General features: G+C 42.6%; 1 protein-coding gene across 1 annotated transcript; it reads left to right on the forward strand.

Annotated features, from left to right (window-relative positions):
• Nucleotides 1–27: 27 nt before the first annotated feature.
• On the forward strand, nucleotides 28–20,979 carry APOF (apolipoprotein F). The gene is made up of 2 exons (XM_030195240.1): nucleotides 28–108; nucleotides 19,613–20,979. Exon 2 carries the CDS (start codon nucleotides 19,644–19,646, stop codon nucleotides 20,796–20,798), a length of 1,155 nt encoding a protein of 384 aa, XP_030051100.1. The 5' UTR covers nucleotides 28–108; nucleotides 19,613–19,643; the 3' UTR covers nucleotides 20,799–20,979.
• Nucleotides 20,980–22,022: the final 1,043 nt, after the last annotated feature.

Raw genomic sequence — 22,022 nt, forward strand, 5'->3', positions numbered from 1 at the left:
GTGGAATGGTCCAAAGGTCAGCAGGGACATTGGTGACACTGAGCACCCAAGCTGCAGACATTTCGCTGCCTTACAGATAGCCACATTGCTGCCTTTCTCCTATGACAGGTAAGCTGGTGTTTAATAGCTCTCATTCTTAGCTCTGTGCAGGTCCTATATTGTTAAAACATTGCTTGTAAGAGATGCAGGAGCCAGAATTTATTTTACTAGTACACGTAGCCTAAAGTTTAAGGTTTTTTGACCTGCATATATTCTATAGTTAGCAAGGTCTCCGCCTTTTAGTAGCCCAAGAACTACTGCTACTTATCATTTCTAAAGTGCTACTAGGCGTACGCAGCGCTGTACACTTGAACATGAAGAGACAGTCCCTGCTCGACAGAGCTTACAATCTAATTAGGACAAACAGGACAAATACGAGATAAGGGAATATTAAAGTGAGGATGATAAAATAAGGGTTCTGAACAAGTGAATAAGGGTTAGGTGTTAAAAAGCAGCATCAAAAAGGTGGGCTTTTAGCTTAGATTTGAAGACGGCCAGAGATGGAGCTTGACGTACTGGCTCAGGAAGTCTATTCCAGGCATATGGTGCAGCAACATAAAAGGAACACAGTCTGGAGTTAGCGGTGGAGGAGAAGGGTGCAGATGAGAGATTTACCCAGTGAACGGAGTTCCCGGGGAGGAATGTAGGGAAAGATGAGAGTGGAGAGGTACTGCAATCATTGATGTCTGCTCCTGCATGTGGGGCCATCAGCTGTTTTTTGCCTAGCATTTAAAAGGATATTATCATTGTCTCCTATACATTTATGACAACTGGGTTATACAGTTTCCAATATTGGCAATAAGGATCTTTGAGTAGCCCCTGACGCAGCCCTATTGGGCGAAACACAGCCTGTGTCAGGCTTTTTAATGTTTTATTAATACATTCATTTTGATTTTCCACTGATCTGCTCTGTTAGAAACAATTTCTGGCGAGTTCTGCCCATGGATGACATAATACACTCTCAGCTGCTGGAGTTTGTGATGAGAAGCTGTGTGAATATAGAGCATGAGAATTGTTGGTAAAGAACATTAAAAGAGGAATCATGGATAACAATCTTCTATATGGACAAAATAATTTGAAAAACTTTAGGGACTTGTCTAAGCTCCTACAAGTTTATGTCATCAAGATAGAGTTGTAAAAACTCTGGGGGCTAGAGGGATTGTATTATTTTTCAAAAACGTTTGTTTGATTTTAGGTGTGAATGAGAGGAGTGCTTGATTAGATTGTGAGAAAAAGTTTTATATGTTTAGAGAATTGATTAATAAAGTGAATTTTGCAAAGAGTAACAGTGAAGAGTTACTATTTAGTGATATAAAGCATGTAACTAGGAGACAGGATTTACTCAGTTGATGTTAATACAATGAATATGCATGAGATACATTTGCATACAATGGAGGTAATAGGCATACCAATCCCATTCATGCTTATTCATTAGGGATATTCTGAAAACCTGACCTGTTTGCGGCCCTTGAGGACTGGAAGTGGGAATACCCACCATGCTCACTCTATTATCTTGCTGGTGAATAACTCTGAAATTATGATAATTATAATAATACTAAAATCCCTTCAAGGTAATGATTCTAAAACTGCTCTTTGGGGCCATGGAGTGAGTATAGGTTGTTAACAGTTATGTGCAGGGCTTTGAGTAGGGAGGTGCTTAACTTTATGCATAATTTGGGGAAGGAGCTGACAGTTGGAGGTAGCTTCCAGAAGGTAAAACCCCTAACAAGATTTGGAGCTTGCTATTCATGAAATGTAGCATTTACATACGAGTTAAAAGCAGGGCTTTTTTTGAGGGGGTACTTGGAGGTACTGAGTACCGGCACCTTTTCTATTGACTGCTAAAATTGACCCCTGGTCCCCAAGTTTTAATGAACGAGGTCAGGCTCTACACACCAATTCTGCCTTGTCAGATTCTGTGACTAGTTGCAAGGGCCCTGGCTATTGTAGGATGGGTCCCTCAGGGTGGCCTGGCATTTGAGTACTGGCACCTTTTTTGCTAGAAAAAAACGCACTGGTTAAAAGCAAACAAAGCAACTGACCAGGTGACTGAAAACATTGTTCCTTGGTAAGGAGGAAGGGTCACGTCAGGTAACTTTATCAGGTGTATCTTTTGTGTTTACATAAAATTATGAAAAACAGTCTTTAACAATTCCACAAATGTTTATCCAGGATTTTGATGACTCATACTTTTAAACCCTGTACTATGTAATATCACTAGAAGGCTTTGCAGATGCCATGGGTATTAAAAGAGGATCATATAGGCTGAGCTGGGTTATTTCCTCCTCACCCCCGGGCCTAATGGTGAACAAGTTGAAGCATAAATGATGCATTCCTCAAAAGTTTCTAAGATGACGACTTACAAACAAAACAAGACCAAAAATCCTTATGTTAGTTATATTTAACATTGAAAAGGCCTATTTTTAAACCTAGAGGCAATTTTCAGCGAGGGGATATCTGTATCGCTTTTTATGGATATAATTTACAGTGCTGATAAAGTTTATTAACCCCCTATGATGCTTTGTATTTTAGTACAACACATATTCACACATAATTAAATCCTAATCTAAATCTTGGTGAGAGAGTAAAATAATCCACTAACTCCAATGAAATGGATATATTTTGATCAACAGAAACGGATCAATATGGGGTCAATATTCAGCTGGTGGCACTCAGCCTTTTGCTGACCGCTCTTGGCTTTACGCTCAGAAATTCAATGCCAGGCCATGTCTGGGCTTCAACATTGAATTTCTGCTTTCCAAAACCAGTTAAGGGGCCATTTTACTAAGGTGTGCTCAAAAGTGGCCTGCACTGGTGTAGGTGTGTGTTTTGGATGCATGCTGGTCCATTTCCTGAAGGTGCCTGGGAAAAAATGTTTGTTTTTAATGTGCCAGAAAATGGACATGTAGCAAAATGAAAATCGGCATTCGTCCCATTTTCAGCTTGAGACCTTAACACCACCCATTGACTTAGCTGTATGGTCTCACATGCTAATTGGGCAGTAAGCGTGCACCAACTGCCGGTTAAGGGCCCTGCCATAGAAAATATTTTCTACCACGTGTTTTGGGCACGTGCCAAAAATGGAATTACTGCCAGGGGAACGCGTTAGCCAATTTCACATGCATTGGATACGCATAGGCACCTATTTGTCTTTGTAAAAGGGCCCTTCAGTGTGATATTCAGCACTTAGGGTGCCTTTGTACTGCTATGGATTTACTGCCTGTCTCACTAACACAGACTACTCCATAATTACTATGGATTCTTTTGGATTCGTATTAGGTAAATACTACTACTACTACTTAACATTTCTAGAGCACTACTAGAGTTACGCAGCGCTGTACAAATTAACAAAGGACGGTCCCTGCTCAAAGGAGCTTACATGAGACCTTTATTAGAGGTGCTAAAATCTACAGTGATTAAGATATATATATACAATGATTAAATCTTCTAACTAAAAGAAAGCTATAAGACATATATATACATATTATACATACATTATCACTGGTCAAGAATTTCAGGCCCTTATCTCAGCTGGGAGGCCCGTTGCAGCGAAAGCCTGAAGTCGCCTTATGACCAGGAACAAGTCCTCTGCGCGATATGTCTACCCACAGATGAGCCTCAAAACTCTGCTGTAACAAGCCCCCCCTTTTTATTAAGCTTAGAACTCATCTTCAGAGCTAAGGAAAATTACAGAATGCTTCTCTGTTTATGTAAACAAGTCATACTGTGGGAACGTGGTCACATGTTTTCCAAGTCCAGGTGGCCAGGCTGAATTCTGAAAACAAGCACCAGCCTCCTTGTCACATACCAAATTAATTAGAGTTGTGTCTTCTGCATTCCAACTTATTTTCACACAATCAAAGTTAATCATTTTTAAACAGAATTACTTATAATCAACAATACAGACCCCAAGTGCACTGGTCAGTCAAGACAGAATTGAAAAACAATCTTTAAAATTCACTTTTATTACAGCCTTTTACAAAGCTGCAGTAAAAGGGGCCCTGCAGTAGTGTTAGTACGTGGATTTGTCATGGGCTAAGGCCCCCCTTTTACTGTAGTGGGTAAAAGGCTTTAAGAAAAAACAAAAAGGAAATGGCCAAGTGGTAAGTGAGCCCTTACTGCCACCTATTTTGGAGGCAGTAGGGGCTCCCATGCTAACGCAGCGGTAACAGGGCAGTGTATGGGGCTGCCCAATTACCGCTGGGTAAGCCCCCAGTGCTAAAAAATAAGATATATTTTTAAGTGCCAGAAATGGCATGCACTGGGCGGTAGTACCAAAATGACGTGGTAAAGCGGCAGTATGGGTACCATTAATATTTATTAATATGGGTACGATTAATATTTCACCAAAGTCGCTATGCCTATATCACCTCTCTTCTGAAGTCACTTCACTGGCTCCCTATCCGTTTCCGTATACAGTTCAAGCTCCTCTTATTAATCTACTAGGAAAAAAGGCCCGTTTCTCAGCGCAATGAAACGGGCGCTAGCAAGGTTCTATAATGGTAGGGGCCCCCTCCCTCCGAGCTGCTTGCCTGCCTCCGTGTGACCGTCGGACGTTGTTCGTGGTTCGCTCTGTGTGGGGAGGTTTTTTTTTTTTTTTTTTTGCTGCGCTTCCGTGCCTGTGCCGTTTCCGTTTCAGCCCTCAAGTGTCATTGCTCCGCCCTCAACGTCATCATGTTTTGATGCGAGGGCGGTGCAGACACTCGGGCACACCGGATATCTCAAGCGCCTCAAATTCCGTGGCGGCTTCATTAGAACGTTGGGGTTGCCTTTTATATAGAGAGATAAGTGCATTCACTCTGCTGCTCCTCACTACCTCTCCATCCTCCTCTCTCCCTACACTCCTTCCCAGGAACTCCGTTCACTAGGCAAATCTCTCCTAATTGTACCCTTCTCCTCCATCGCTAACTCCAGACTCCGTTCCTTTTATCTTGCCACACCTTATGCCTGGAATAGACTCCCTGAGCCATTACGTCAAGCTCCATCCCTGGCTGCCTTCAAATCCGGGCTAAAGGCCTACCTGTTTGATGCTGCTTTTAATTCCTAACTTGTCACCTGCTCGTAACCTTATGTCTTCCTCTCTTTAATAATCCCTTTCCCTTATGTCCTATCTGTCCTACCCTTATCCCTTATTTATCCTGTCTGTCCTGATTTAGATAGTCCCTGCTCAAAAGAGCTTACAGTCTTTCTTCTTGTTAAATTGTAAAGTGCTGCGTACGACTGGTAGCGCTATAGAAATGATTTATAGTAGTAGTAGTAGTACCACTGCTTTGTAAAAGGAGCCCTTAACCAGCTCTGGGGCAGTGCATAAACATAGGACTGACTTTTATGTGGTCCTTTTTGTGTGGTTATCTTGGCTGGTTAACTGCTGAATTTCGCACTTAGGGGGTCTTTTACTAAGCTGCACTAGCATTTTTAGCTCACTGTAGAAATCAGCTGGTGGTAAAAGCTGAGGCGCCCATTATATTTCTATGGACATCTCGGCATTTACCGCTAGCTGATTTCTGCCGCAAGCTAAAAACGCTACCGCGGCTTAGTAAAAGACCCCCCCTTAACTGGCTATATTTAGCCAGCTCCGGAAACAGAAATTCAATACTGAAGCCCAGACATGGCCTGGCATTGAATTTCTGGCCAATGATGCCAGCAGCGGTCATCCAAGTGCTGACTCTGCCCCCCAACATAGCCGGTTTTGCTTTAGGTGCTAACTGGCCATTTTCAGCGACACACCAGTTAAAAGTGCCACTGAAAATGACTGGTTGGCCCCGAACAAGTGATTTGACCAGCCAGAAAACATTTCTGGCCAGTTAAAACATTTTTAATATCAACCCTTAAGTATGTGAACATCTAATTTTCTTAGCACAATCAATTGGCTGATTACAATCTGATGGTTAAATAATCGGGTAACAACTGAACCACCCTGTAGCAAATCTGTACAGCCCTGTTTGACTATTGTGTCCTACATGAAAGTCCAAAAAAGTTAGGGGGAACCATGGGCATACACTGGGGGGGGGGGGGGTGAGGGGGGGCAATGCCCCCCCAAACGCAGGGCCGGCACCAGGCAGCTCGCCCTTCGCCCCGCCAGTATTGCCAGGTGGGCGGTTTTACCGCCCAATTGGGTGGTTTTCTGCGACCCGCCGCGGGAAAGTTTTGCCCGCGGCGGGTTGCGGTTTTTTGGGCTGCTTTTTGGTCTTTTGGGCGGTTTTTCGGCTGCGGGGGGGGGGCGGGGTTAATGACGTTTTGGGCGGGCCGATGACGGGGAGGCGGGCCCGATGATGGCGGGGGCGGGGTTGATGACGCGCGGGTGGGGGTGTCAGGGGCGGGGTTTGAATTTGGGCGGGTTTTGGGCTGGATTTAGGCTGGTTTGGGTGGGAAAAAAATTTTCCACCTGGCAACCCTGCGCCCTGCCCTCTCCCCGTTCCTTCTCCTCCCCCCCCCTGGCTCCCCCGTGAGCCGGCTCTCCTCTCTCCCTCCGGATCCGTCCCTCACCGACCTGATCTTCAAATCCTTTGCCTGCCCGCTAGCGCTCTCTCCCCTGCTGGTTCACGCTTTAAAAATGGCTGCCGAGACTTCCAGAGGCGGCCTCGCGAGACTTGGCGGCCATTTTGAAGCACGAACCAGCAGGAGAGAGTCAGCGCTAGCGGGCAGGCGAAAAATTCGAAGATCAAGTTGGTGAGGGACGGATCCGGAGGGAGGGAGGAGAACTGGCTCGCTGCGGGGGGGGGGGGGAGGAGAAGGAACGGGGGGAGGGCGGGATGAAGAGAGGGCAGGGGAGAGGAAGGTCACTGCTGGACTGGGTGGATGGAGGGCAGGGGAAAGGAGGGCCACTGGGCATGGGGACAGGGGAGAGGAGGGTCACTGCTGGACTGGGTGGATGGAGGGCAGGGGAAAGGAGGGCAACTGGGCATGGGGGCAGGGGAGATGAGGGTCACTGCTGGACTGGGTGGATGGAGGGCAGGGGAAAGGAGGGCCACTGGGCATGGGGACAGGGGAGAGGAGGGTCACTGCTGGACTGGGTGGATGGAGGGCAGGGGAAAGGAGGGCAACGGCATGGGGGCAGGGGAGAGGAGGGTCACTGCTGGACTGGGTGGATGGAGGGCAGGGGAGAGAAAAGAAATGCTGGATATGGCTGGAGGGGAGGAAAGAGTGAGGAAGGAGATGAGATGAGGGAAAAGGAAGAGAGGAGAAAAACTGCACATGGATGAAGAAAATAGGCAGAAGCTGAGGACCAGAAATGAAGAAGGAGGAAAGGAAAGAAATAAATGGAAAGGAAGCCCTGGAAACGGAGTTAAGAGGACAGATAGCAGCAGAATCAGATACTGGACCAGCATGATCAGAAAAACAGTCACCAGACAACAAAGGTAGAAAAAAATCATTTTGTTTTCATTATAGTGTTTGGAATATGTTCACTTTGAGAATCAGGTGCTCAACATTAAAAGTTTATATTTACTTATTTATACCCCCCCCCCCGGCTATAGCCAACTCTGCAATTTGGGGGGGGCGCAGAGGGGGACCGGGGGGAGAGCCTGTTGTTAAACATTTACCAGCACACCACTGCCTGCCGCCAAACCCGCTGCCTCTCCGATTCAGTGGCTATCCATCGGCAAACGAACACTGGTTATTCCCAAAAAAGCCAGCTCTTGCTCCCTTCCTTCCTCCATATTAGCATAATTTGCATATACATATATGCAAATGAATATGCTAATATGCCCCGCCCCTTCCTTTGCCCCCCCCCCCCCCAAATGAAACAGTCAAACTACGCCTATGGGGGGAACTCATCTTGTCAAAATGAAAAGAAATGCCAAAGAGAGACAATGATCAAGTATTGTATATCACATGTTGATTTAATCATGACTTGAGTGTGACTGTTGGGCAGACTGGATGGACCATTAAGGTCTTTATCTGCTGTCATTTACTATGTTACTGTGTACATTTTAGAGGACCTACAGAAAAGAATAACGACTACTCATCTGTCTGGACAGAGTTATAAGACCATTTCTAAATATTTGGGGCTTCATTCAGCCACAGTCATACAGAGAGTCTATGAATGAAAAAGTTGAAGACTACAGCAACTCTATCTAGCAGTGGTCATCCCATTAAGATCCCACTAAAACAGTCACTCCCAAACCTGTCCTGGGGAAATCCAGCCAGTCAAGTTTTCAGGATATACACAATGAATATTCAAGAGGTTGATTTACATACACTGCCTCCCTGGTATACAAATCTTTCTCATGCATATTCATTGTGGATATCCTGAAAACCTGACTGGCTGGATTTGGGAATCCCTTCACTAAGAGAAAACTGGAATATTATCCACAAAGTTGCAAAGAACTCCAGATGAATATTTAAAAATCTGCAACCCTCTCTCGTTGGCTCATAGAAAAAAAATATTTGGTGTAGCAATAGGGATCAAGCTAAGTATGGGGTAGGGAGTCGAGCCAAAATGACATTTCTGTACATTATCCTCCAGATTTTATAAGCGGTACTCAAATTTTGTTACCCAATTCTCTCATGTGTACCCCAAAAGGGGTATGGCTAGGGGAGGGACCTAGGCGAGCTAGAGACATTTCTATGAATTATGCATAGTGTTATAAAATTTGGGGTATCATCTCAGCAACAGCTACACAGTCTCCTTCCTTTGCCAGATACTTTGTGAAATAACACAAAACACTGAAAAAAAAAGACACTCTGAACCTATATAGCAAACTTACCATAACACAACAGCATCAAACTGCAACAACTTTACATATGAAAAAATGTACTGCAAATATTATACTGTGCCCCACACCAGTACACCTGCTATTGAGAAAGTAGAACAAGCTGGACTGCTATTTGATCCCAACACAAGAAATGCAAGCTAACAGAATCATTCACACACACATAACATACAGCCAGACCCTCGCCTAATAACAATTAAGGCACCACATATTAGAAATAGAAATGTGAAGACATAAAAAAATGAAATTGAAACTCAAAGAAAGCCAAACTATAGGCAGTGCAATACTGGAAAATGCTCTACTGTGCAAACTTTAAAAATAGAGGAATTCATATTACCCAAAGCATAATAGTCCAGTCAATAAATATTTAAATAAGGCTATGCTGCTCTGGTGTTCTTTGTGAACAACAGGATAAGGGGTAACATCACCACCTCATGCTGCCTGTTGTATGTGCTCTACAAAAGCCCAGAAAGGCCTAGAAGACCTTCTGGACATGTGCAGATGTCCTCTCCTAGTGGCTTAATGCCCCCCCTCCCAATCCCCTTAAAAGCCAGTCAGTCACATTGCTGAAGAAGAAGTTGATAATTCAACCATAGGGGAGGCAGAAGGGACTATGTGGCTGGCTTAACCTGCTGTCCATGTAGAACATCTGTTATAGGTTAGCAACCTAGTTGCCTCCATGGACAAGTTGCATAAGACAGCCACATATAAGTGGCACCTGAGTTGAGGGTGCAAGAGTAGGGATAGCCTCAGTAGAAACTTTTACACCCGTCTGCTGTGGTAGGTTGAATTGTACTAGGTAAGATTATGAAATATTGCCGAGTCTGAGTTGGAGCGCTCCTGGGGGTCAGGAAGAACAAGAGTACCTCTTGAAGAAGAGACCTCTTAGTCTTTTTTTGTGGTATACCCTCTCCACCACAAGAAAGGAGGAAATTTTCTCTTGAGGAGCTGTCTTGACAGCTCTCTTGTCAGGGAAATGGTAGAAGCTATTCTATTTAAGTCGGAAGTTGAGGATGAGCCCACGGGCAAGATTATTTATTTATTTTATTGCATTTGTATCCCACATTCCCCCACCTATTTGCAGGCTCAATGTGGCTTAGAAAGATTTGTTGACATTATCGTAGCAAGATATCAGATACAATTAGTAATGTGTAACGATCAAGGAAGGGAAGAGGGAAGAAGGAAGGGAGTGATTAGGATAGTTGTATAAGGTGAGCTTTCATAATTGAGTGGGTAACCACATGTAACCACTCACCTCCACCTACCCTTCTCTCCTCCTTCCTGTACACATTAATTGATTTGATTTGCTTACTTTATTTTTTGTCTATTAGATTGTAAGCTCTTTGAGCAGGGACTGTCTTTCTTCTATGTTTGTGCAGCGCTGCGTATGCCTTGTAACGCTATAGAAATGCTAAATAGTAGTAGTAGACCCAGCATAAGATGGACGACACAACACACCAGATGGTATAACCAATATAACTTTTATTAGGCAGCAAAACTGAACATGTAATATCAGGCAGCAAAACATGAGGACAAGAACATTAGCCTTACAGTATGTTCTGTTATATGGTACACAACCAAAACCAGCATCTGAGCAGGACTGTTGATTGAGGCACTAATTGTCATGAAGATATTAACTGACAGCCAGGTTGTGGCTTTGCAAATGTCCATGAGGGAGAAGGAGCAGAGATTTCCACCTATGTCATGAGGAAAAAAATCAATGGGCTTGAAGTTTATCTATTTATTTAAATAAATATATAAATAAAACATTTGGCAACAGCTGATCTAAGCAGTGACCAGTATTGTAAGTACTAGGTCAAAGTACTTAAGTAAAAGTAAAAATAAATGCATGTTTTAATACTTAAGTAAAAGTACAATGAAGAACACATTAAAAATTTTACTTAAGTGAAAGTAAAAAGTTACTGCCTAATATAATACTTTTTGAGTAAAAACTAAAAATACTGTACCTACAGTGAATGAAAATGACTGTCACTCACATGAGTGCACTTGTGAGTCTTAATCCACCACAGCTACAAAGGTTCAACAACAGCACTATAAAGAAGTGGATTGTGCAGTCTAACAAAAAGTTTCTTCAAATCAGGCCAGGCCACAATATTGCTGATGCCTTTTAATTGGGTCTGCAGGTATTGATCAAAGGAATATACCTTGACTTCTTTATAGCAAAGAATGTGTAAAAAGGGTATATATTTTTTTACAAGTTTTTTTGTCTTACCTTTGGTGAGGGGGCACTGTTTTGTTTTAAGAAAACTTTTTTTGTTGTTGTTTTTTAAAGGACATTTGAAAGCATGTCAAGAGTGCTTAATTTTCCTTGTTTTGAAGACATCTAATATTGCTGGGACTAAACAACGTAGTTCTTATCTGAGAGGGTGGGGAGATTCTGGGATCCTGAGTTCCTGTGAAGACAAAATTGTAAAAAAAAAAAATTTTACCACAAAGAAACAAATTATTCTGAAAGGTTAATGGGAAATGGGAATTCCAGTAAAAAAAAAAATACTTATCTGATAATATTCTCTGAGAAAAATTGTTGTGGGTTGATATTCTGAGTAAAGTTGCCCTGGAAAGAGAAAAAAAAGCACTTGACACTTTAGGTCAACATTTGTTAGAGGGAGTAGCTGAGGTTTGATTGTCTCCAAAAACATTATGACTCTCAGTTTGTTAAAACATTTACAGGCATTCAAGTGGTTTACAGGTTAAATCCTAAACAGAAATAGAAATGAATACATTTGTCAGGATGAACCAAATACACTCATTCTGCTCAACCCTATCCCAGTCCCCAGACACAGACCCAGTGAAAATGCAGATGCAAGAATGACTAGATTATAATTAATAAATACAAAACCTAATCTGGGTGATAGAAACAGAGAGCAATGAAGGCAGATAAAGACCATATGACCTATCCAGTCTGTCCACCCATACCCCTGCACTCTGCTCAGTTTCACTAAAACCGAGGGGAAGCAGGGCAGGCAATGCGCAGAGGACAGCGCTGGAGAAAGGCTTCAGCTGGTGGTGGTTGGGGACCCCCGCCAGCCAAACTAGGGGGGCCCAAGCCCCCAAAGCCCTCCCCCCTGTATTTATGCCACTGCCCTATAAGAAATACAAGTATTTAAAAAACAGAGCTAAAGCGGGTTTTCAGCATTTGGGTGCATAATGCAAACAGATGCACGTATGTGCCGGTATTCTAATCACTTATATGCATACGCTACACGTAAACGCTAGACCCACTCTCTAGATTTACTCTGAAAGGGGACCTTTTAATAAGCTGTGAGCATCGTGGGACACAGTACAACGTCACGTGGTATTTTGAGAATGTGCGCATGCTAACAATGCGCTAAATACGTTTTCTATTTCTGTTGATGGCTCTCTCATTCTCCCTGTCTCCTCAGCTCGAAACCTTGGGGTCATCTTTGACTCTTCTCTCTCCTTCTCTGCTCATATCCAGCAGATTGCCAAGACCTGTCGTTTCTTTCTTTACAACATCCGTAAAATCCGCCCCTTTCTTTCCGAGCACTCTACCAAAACCCTCATCCACACCCTTGTCACCTCTCGTTTAGACTACTGCAATCTGCTTCTTGCTGGCCTCCCACTTAGTCACCTCTCCCCTCTCCAGTCGGTTCAAAACTCTGCTGCCCATCTCATCTTCCGCCAGGGTCGCTTTACTCATACTACCCCTCTCCTCAAGACCCTTCACTGGCTCCCTATCCGTTTTCGCATCCTGTTCAAACTTCTTCTACTGACCTATAAATGTATTCACTCTGCTGCTCTCCAGTATCTCTCCACACTCGTCCTTCCCTACACCCCTTCCCGTGCACTCCGCTCCATGGATAAATCCTTCTTATCTGTTCCCTTCTCCACTACTGCCAACTCCAGACTTCGCGCCTTCTGTCTCGCTGCACCCTATGCCTGGAATAAACTTCCTGAGCCCCTACGTCTTGCCCCATCCTTGGCCACCTTTAAATCTAGACTGAAAGCCCACCTCTTTAACATTGCTTTTGACTCGTAACCACTTGTAACCACTCGCCTCCACCTACCCTCCTCTCTTCCCTCCCGTTCACATTAATTGATTTGATTTGCTTACTTTATTTATTTTTTGTCTATTAGATTGTAAGCTCTTTGAGCAGGGACTGTCTTTCGTCTATGTTTGTGCAGCGCTGCGTATGCCTTGTAGCGCTATAGAAATGCTAAATAGTAGTAGTAGTAGTAGTAGGTGATGGGACTATAAGAAAGTTTGTCTTAAAAGAAAAGAAAGCATTTTGAAACATATTTGCAAATTTTAACTGGTTCTACAAGTATTTATTTGAATGCTTTTTTTTAAAGATGTGCAATAAAAGTATGTTATTAGAAAAGAGAGTTTGAGTACTTGTGGGTTTTCTCCACATTTCAACGCAGGTTTTAAAAAGAAAAAAAAATTTTAACGTCTGAAGTGATTTCAGGTGGAAGTGTGACTTGACGCGGGGGAACTTGCCTACCGTCAACCACTGTGATCAGTTCTCATTTCACTACTGCTTTGAGTCGGGGTAGAGCTGAAACCAAGGGGGTTCTACAAATGCTTTATCATCATCTGCATTAGTAGTTGTGCTAATTCATCACGTGCATCTTTTTGTTATCATTGTCATGCTGTCCAATTACAGAGAAGACTTTCACAAAGTTGAAATCATTGTCTGTTGTCCTATTTTTCATCTGATGGCAAACTCTGTTTGAATATCTTCAAGAACTGATACAAGAATGTCAAATATATGGGAAGTCTTCAGTCTTAAGACCAGATAAGCAGACTAGCATTCCAGTGGACAGTCACGCCAATGTCAAATTTTCCATGGGATGTCCAGCAGTCTGTTGTGATAGAAACATATGTCTGTTCACCAAGAATTGCAACCAGCTTTATTTTCATCTCCGCTTCAAAGTGACCAAAGTCATCACTGTTCAGTTCAACAAGCACAGGCAATTTTACTGTTACTACTACTACTACTACTATTTAGCATTTCTATAGCGCTACAAGGCGTACGCAGCGCTGCACAAACATAGAAGAAAGACAGTCCCTGCTCAAAGAGCTTACAATCTAATAGACAAAGAATAAATAAAGTAAGCAAATCAAATCAATTAATGTGAACGGGAAGGAAGAGAGGAGGGTAGGTGGAGGCGAGTGGTTACAAGTGGTTACGAGTCAAAAGCAATGTTAAAGAGGTGGGCTTTCAGTCTAGATTTAAAGGTGGCCAAGGATGGGGCAAGACGTAGGGGCTCAGGAAGTTTATTCCAGGCGTAGGGTGCAGCGAGACAGAAGGCACGAAGTCTGGAGTTGGCAGTAGTGGAGATGGGAACAGATAAGAAGGATTTATCCATGGAGCGGAGTGCACGGGAAGGGGTGTAGGGAAGGACGAGTGTGGAGAGATACTGGGGAGCAGCAGAGTGAGTACATTTATAGGTTAGTAGAAGAAGTTTGAACAGGATGCGGAAACGGATAGGGAGCCAGTGAAGGGTCTTGAGGAGAGGGGTAGTATGAGTAAAGCGACCCTGGCGGAAGATGAGACGGGCAGCAGAGTTTTGAACCGACTGGAGAGGGGAGAGGTGACTAAGTGGGAGGCCAGCAAAAAGCAGATTGCAGTAATCTAAACGAGAGGTGACAAGGGTGTGGATGAGGGTTTTGGTTGAGTGCTCGGAAAGAAAGGGGCGGATTTTACGGATGTTGTAAAGAAAGAAACGACAGGTCTTGGCAATCTGCTGGATATGAGCAGAGAAGGAGAGAGAAGAGTCAAAGATGACCCCAAGGTTTCGAGCTGAGGAGACAGGGAGAATGAGAGAGCCATCAACTGTTCTCATAGGCTGTATTCCCTGAACACCAAAATTTAAGGTGAGATGATCCACTGTTTGAGTGAAAAGGTTTGCAATTGCAAAATTCTGTTCCAGGTTTTGCTGTTTCATTTGGTTTACTGAGGAATCATCATTTAGGTCTCTCTGCCACTTTTACTTTTTAGTTTTAACTGCAAGCATCAGAAGTAACTAGGTAAAAGTAGTAAAAATTGGTAAAATTATTACTTCAGCAAAAGTAACAAATCTTTCCTTGACTTCTTTACAAGTAAAAGTAACAAAACCTTTACTTAAGTACAGTAACGAGTTACGTTTACTTAGTTACTTTACAACATTGGCAATGACAGAAAACCATATGTATGAAATAAGCAAACATTGCTTGAAAACAAAATAATAAAACCCATGAGAGGATAACTAGAAAGGAACCATGGCTCTCTGAAAAGAACCTGTTGTCTGCTTCAGGTTCACCAAAGGGACCAGTGCGTAGGAAGGGGGGGCGGTGGGGCGGTCCGCCCCGGGTGCACGCCGCTGGGGGGGTGTCGTCTCCGTTGGGTCCTTGCTCCCTCTGCCCCGGAACAGGTTACTTCCTGTTCCGGGGCAGAGAGAGCAAGGAACCAATGGAGCCAATGCAGCTCCCAGAAACGTAGGCTTGGGGGCAGATCGGTCCTCCTGCCCGCCTCTCGCTGCCAAAGTAAGCTACAATGCGATCCGGCGGGGGGGGGGGGGGGGGGCACCGTGCTGCACCCGGGGGGGGTGCGCGGCGGCGACCCGCCCTGGGTGCCAGCCGCCCTCGCTATGGCACTGAAAGGGACGATCCACAAATCTGGAATAATGCTCTCTACAGAAAAGTGTCAAAGATTGAACTTTTCAACAATAAAAACTGGCTTGGCAAAATGCAAACACTGCCTTCCAAAAGAAGAACATTGTGACTGTATTATGCTGGAGGTATCATGGTGCAGGGCTGCTTTGCTGCAACAAGATCCAATCGGTTTAACATCATTGATGGAACTAGAGAATGACATGGAGTCAAAGTTTGTCCCTGCCCCATCCCTGCAGGCTCTGTCCCCATTCCCGCCCTGTCCAGCGGGCTCTATCCTTATCTGCAGAAGCCTCCAACACTTATGTTTTTTTATTTAAATCTTTTTATTAAAGTATATTCTGTGCAACTGTTGTTTAAAAAAATCACAAATAGAAAACAAGAGTAAGATTGAGCAACTATAATAACCCCCCAACACCTCTACCCTTCCAACCCCAACAACAGCTGACTTCTACTACCCCAAGAAATCCTAATCCACCCTGTTAAAATGTCCAGGGGCACAAAATACAGCCCATTCTGTATGCCCTAATGGGGGAGAAATATGCCCTATGAAGCATTGTTATGATTTTTTAATCTGTGGATGAATAAGAAGTTATCAACAATCTCAGGATTCAGTCTAGCTCTCCTGTCTTCCACAATCCTTCCCGCAATAGAAAATGTCTTCTCACAAGATGTACTGGTAACAGAAATGCATAGGATCCCCCGTGCAAGTTTTGCCAGTTTCGTCTAGTACTTTTTCTGTATTTCCCCCCAAAATTGAAATATCGTCATCTGCATCACTCTTGAACATAAATAACTGTCCAATTATTTAACAGCCTTCAAAGTAGAGAATGACATGGGGGGGGGGGGGGGAGGGACAAAGTTTGTCCCCGTCCTTACAGGCTCTGTCCCCAACCCCATGGTTACTGCAGGTCCCAACCCCATGTCATTCTCTAGATGGAACTATGAATTCTGTTTTATATTAGAAAAGTCTACAAAGGAGAAGGTGTCTTGGTTTTAACCTGCATGGACGGAAGTGGGGGGAGCTTATAGAGGGGGGAAAGAAAAGATAACTGGAGGGGTTAGAAGTGGTTTTACCAATCGTTATACTGGTGATGTTGGTTCTGTATATTTGATTTTGAATGGGAGGCAGCATGGCTGTGCTATACAAATGAAAGACCAGTGTTGTAATCAGCAGTATATATAAGTTGTTTGTTGCTGTTTGGCATTACATCTCTGACTCAATAAAGATATATAAAAAAAAAAAAGTCTAGAGAATAATGTCAGGCCATCAGATCATCTGTCTAAGAGCTGAAGCTGATCTAAAAGAGAATATTGCAGCAAGACCATCACTCTACACACCCAAGTAAATCTACTACAGAATGGCTGAAGAAGAAGAAGAAAAGTTTGGCCTAAATTTAAAAGGGATTAACTGGGTAGGAGAGACGCCTGTCAGTTTAAACCCCACTGAGCTGGTCATCTGTCAGGCAGTTCTGCTGAATATTGACTTTGACCACCAGGGTGGTCCATGAGCAGAGCCAGTACTTATTTATTTGGATTTGGCTCACACCATTTTCAGTAGTAGCTCAAGGTGAGTTATATTCAAGCACACTGGATATTTCCCTGTCTGAATAGAAGCCAATATGGGGTTAGCATCTGGATGGCTGCTGTAACCTGGAAATTCAATGCCGGTCTTCGGAAACGGCCCAGCATTGAATTTCTGGGCTCAGTTCAGCCCACAGCTGTAAGCGACTTTAAAAAAAAACGCTGATTGCCACAGACTGAATATTGATCCCTTCATATTTTGGATCAGCCAAGTCAAAATCCCAGCCTAAACCCTACTGATATATTATGGCCTGACCTGAAGTGAGCTGTTCATGAAAGAAAGCTCTCAAAAGTCACAGAGCTGAGACGGTTCTGTATGGGACAAAAAATCCTCAAGGGAGATGTGAGAGATTGGTCAACAGTTACAGGAAATGTGTAGAGGAAGTTATTGCTCCTCAACGAAATGCCACACCAGCTACTGAATGAAGGGGGGTCACATACTTTTTCACAAAACAATAATTATTGCTGCCTTTGTGCTGAATAAGTGATGAAAATATATCCTTTTTGAATAAGTTATTTATTTGATGGTGTTCTTTTTCTCATTTATCAGGGTTTAGATGAATGTTTTGAGTATAAATTGTTTTATAATATAAACCATCCTAGGGATTCACAATTTTTTTCTCAGCACCATAGTTTAAAATTAATATCTTATATGTAAAATTCATACTTGCAATTTTTGTAATGGCAGTTCTGTGTGTTTTCAATGTGGACTATCGATAAGATGTGTTATTTTACTGTTAAGCCAAGTTATTAGTAACTAAAAGTCTCATTACATAAAATGGGACCCGTGCTAAAATAGCATGAATTAGTAGTAAAATAACCCATGTTATTAATTGTGCTCCTGTATATCTCTTGCTCTCCTACACAAGGTAAACCACATAATGTTTAGTCATGTAGGTGAGAGTAGGGTTAAATGATCAGTATTGTCAATGGAGAAGGGTAGATAGTGGGGTTCCCCAGGGGTCTGTGTTGGGACCGCTGCTTTTTAACATATTTATAAATGTTCTAGAGATGGGAGTAACTAGTGAGGTAATTAAATTTGCTGATGACACAAAGTTATTTCAAGTTTGTTAAATCGCAAGAGGATTGTGAAAAATTACAAGAGGACCTTACGAGATTGGGAGACTGGGCATCTAAATGGCAGATGACGTTTAATGTGAGCAAGTGCAAAGTGATGCATGTGGGAAAGAGGAACCAGAATTATGGTTATGTAATGCAAGGTTTCACATTAGGAGTCACCGACCAGGAAAGGGATCTAGGTGTCATTGTTGATGATATGTTGAAACCTTCTGCGCGATGGTGGCTAAAAAAGCAAATAGAATGTTAGGTATTATTAGGAAAGGAATGGGAAACAAAAATGAGGATGTTATAATGCCTTTGTATCACTCCATGGTGCAATTGCACCTCGAATATCGTGTTCAGTTCTGGTCACTGTATCTCAAAAAAGATATAGTGGAATTAAAAAAGGTACAGAGAAGAGCAATGAAAATTATAAAAGGGATGGGACGACTTCCTTATTAGGAAAGGCTAAAGCAGCTAGGGCTCTGCAGCTTGGAGAAAAGATGGCTGAGGGGAGATATGATAGAGGTCTATAAAATAATGAATGGAGTGAAATGGGCAGACATAAATCGCTTGTTCACTCTTTCTAAAAATACTAGGACTAGGGGGCATGAAGCTAGAAAGCAGTAAATTTAAAACTAATTGGAGAAAATATTTCTTCACTTAACGTGTAATTAAACTCTGGAATTCATTGCCAGAAAATGTAGTAAAAATGGTTAGCTTAGCAGGTTTTAAAAAAGGTTTGGATGGATTCCTAAAAGAAAAGTCCATAGACCATTATTAAAATAGACTTGGGAAAATCCACTGCTCATTTCTAGAATAAGTAGCATAAAATGTATTGTACTGTTTTGGGATCTTTTCAGGTACTTGTGACCTGGATTGGTCACTGTTGGAAACAGGATACTGGGCTTGAGGGACCTTCGGTCTGTCCCAGTATGGCAATAATTATGTACTTATGACTACGAAAGGGATCTAGGCGCCATCGTTGATGATACGTTGAAACCCTCTGCTCGCTGTGCAGTGGTGGCTAAGAAAGCAAAATAGAATGTTATGTATTATTAGGAAAAGAATGGAAATCAAAAACGAGGAAGTTATAATACCTTTGTATCACTCAATGGTGTGACCGCACCTTGAATATTGTGTTCAATTCTGGTCACCACAGCTCAAAAAATATATAGTTGAATTAAAAAAGGTATAGAGAAGAGTGACGAAAATGATAAAGGGATGGGACGACTTCCTTATGAGGAAAGGCTAAAGTGGCTAGGGCTCTTCAGCTTGGAGAAAAGACAGCTGAGGGGAGATATGATAGAGGTCTATAAAATAATGAATGAGGTAGAACAAGTAGACATGAATCGCTTGTTTACTCTTTCCAAAAATACTAGGACTAGGAAGCAATTTTAACAAAAGCCGAAATAGTTTTCAAGTTGCGCTCATGTAGCATATTGTATCTGTGAATAAACCACAGGGGCTTTCTAGAAAAAGTGAGGGTTGGTTCTTTGTATTTCTGCACACATTCTTTCTTTGATGTGCCTCAAGATCATCCACACTAAAGCCATATCTTGAAACTTTCTTTTTTCAGGGTGTACTGGTGGATCTCACAAGACTCTGTTATGTATCCCTTCATTGGTCTTTGTCTTCTGCTGCTGAGTGAGCAGCTCAGTGGCCTCCCAGGGCCCTACAATGATCCTCATGGAACAGCTACTGAAGAAGTACACCTCAAGGCTTCAGAAAGCCCTCAGTCTTCTCTCAATAGAACTACTACCCCTCACCAGGCTGAAGTTAAGAGACAGTCTTCAAGAGCACTGCTCAACACAGTTGCCAAACAATTTTCTGCTGGGAAGTTCATGCAAACTGTTGGAAACTCTTCTTGTCAAGACTTCCTCATGCCCTTTCAGAGTATGACTGACCACCTTTTGTTCTCAAGGGACTTCATTAATTTGGCTTTGGTTGTCATTCTTGGAGGTCTGGGATGTCATGTTGAAGCTGAGCCTCTCATTTTCCAGCTCTATGAAGACCTGGGAATGGAAGACACAAATAAAATGTTCTTGCAAATCTTGGATTTAATGAACATCAAGTACTCTACCCCTGTGGCCCTAAGACAGAAGGGTCAACTTGAGAACTATGATGCTCTGTTGTTTAATATAAAGCAGATGACACCCTCTTACCAGGAATCATCAGTTAGAGTTCCAAACTATCACTGCACTGATTTGGGTCGAGTGAATGGATCACTCCTGCTGGGCTCTACCCATAGCATTCACACATCCTATTCTGAGGCTGCTGGTGCCTGTCAAAGGATGGGATATTTCTGTGCTGGGATCACAGCCAATGAAACAGGTCTATTTAGTGTCATGAAGAGAGAACACTCCTACTTCCTCCCTCACCGGGGCAGCCAGTCCTGGCTCCACCACTGCACAGTCCTCCAAATGGGGCATCATCGCCTCAGAAGGCAGGAAGTGGATGTAAACTGCAACAAGGAGAAAGAGCAGCAAGTCCATACAATTATCCAATGGATTCCAGGGGTCAGTACTTTATATCACATTGGCACCTCGGTGTACTATGCCACCCAGAACTGCATAGAACTGGCCAAGGAAAGGGCTCTGGAGGCCATCCTTGATGTAGGCTATGATGCCTTAGTTGCAGCCACTGGCAATGTAGTAGGCATAGCTGGCTATGCTGTAAAGCCTGGGATTAAGGCTGGTATGAAATCCCTCCTTAATTATTTTAATCAACCAGAGACAACAGAGCAAGAAATTCATCAACAGTAAGTTGGATAGAGTAGGGACAATCAACTAACATACAGTAGTAGTTGTTGGTAGATATGGACCATTTGACTTATCCAGTCTAAGAGCAGAAAGGGGCAATCTCTCAGCTGTCAGCTTGAACTAAGAGGAAGGTGGTGGAATTTAAGTTAGGGAAAAGAATAGGAGTTTCAAAAGATTAATGTGTATATAAAAAATAAGCAAAGGTTGATACGACATGGCATAAAACAAAGTAAAAAAATAAAGAACTATAAACAGTACAATAAATAAAATTGCCTCGTGTTTATTTTTTTTTTATCCTGGGTTTTATGAGAAAACTGAATATATCATACAATAAATACAAATTAATGCAGGCGTCAAACATCACCTACTTGAGCACACAGTTATGGAATGCACTGCCGAGCAACTTGAAATCGATATACGAAATAGCGAACTTCCGCGCACTACTGAAGACCCATCTCTTTGAAAGAGCATACCAAAAAGATCAACCCAAGTGAATATGCACAACTCGCCTATTTAATTTTAGAACTGTCTCCTAATATCTGCTTGTATGCTACTACTTTGCTTTTCTTATCATGCTGACCAAGAACATGCAATACTAAATGTTTATTACTAACATTCTTCCACTACTCATGATGTATTGTAAGGCACTTTGAGCCTGCAAAGAGGTGGGATACAAATGCAACAAATAAATAAAAATAAATAAATAAATATTAAACTGAAAAAAAAAAAACAGTTGCTAAAATTTTAGATGTCAAATTGATTAAGAACTAGCCCTGTTTTGGCAACAAATGCTCAGAAACAATGATTAAAATGGTATCCATAAAGTCACATGTCCTTGTGATCTCCAAGATGTTTTTAATGAAGGTATCTACTTAGACACTGCAAATGTTTTTATTTCCCTCTAGCACATACCAGTGAATTTGGTGTTTCATGGGGCACCTAGTCAAGGAAAACATAAAATAACCCACTGGAAAGGTTTCAATTAGTTACATCTGCTCCAAGGCAGATGAACTTTGTGTATGTGCTGATGGGAATTGGTGTATGTGTACATATTTTATAAAATAAGTGAATAAATGTTAGTCCTACCCCTGTTCATCCCATTCTTTGTCCCCAGGAACCCTGGCTGTATACTGTGCAAAAGTAAGCACTGTGGCAGCACCTCAGTCTAGATGCCCCAGTGCCACATGCTTAGTGTCAATTCTAGAATGGCATCTTGGTGCCAAGATT

This window comes from Microcaecilia unicolor, chromosome 3 (assembly GCF_901765095.1).
Source record: "Microcaecilia unicolor chromosome 3, aMicUni1.1, whole genome shotgun sequence".
In the NCBI taxonomy this organism is placed as follows: Eukaryota; Metazoa; Chordata; class Amphibia; order Gymnophiona; family Siphonopidae; genus Microcaecilia; species Microcaecilia unicolor.

Coding starts and splice junctions, on each gene's coding strand:
- APOF (XM_030195240.1), top strand. CDS start 19,644: ATGTATCCCTTCATTGGTCTTTGTCTTCTGCTGCTGAGTGAGCAGCTC.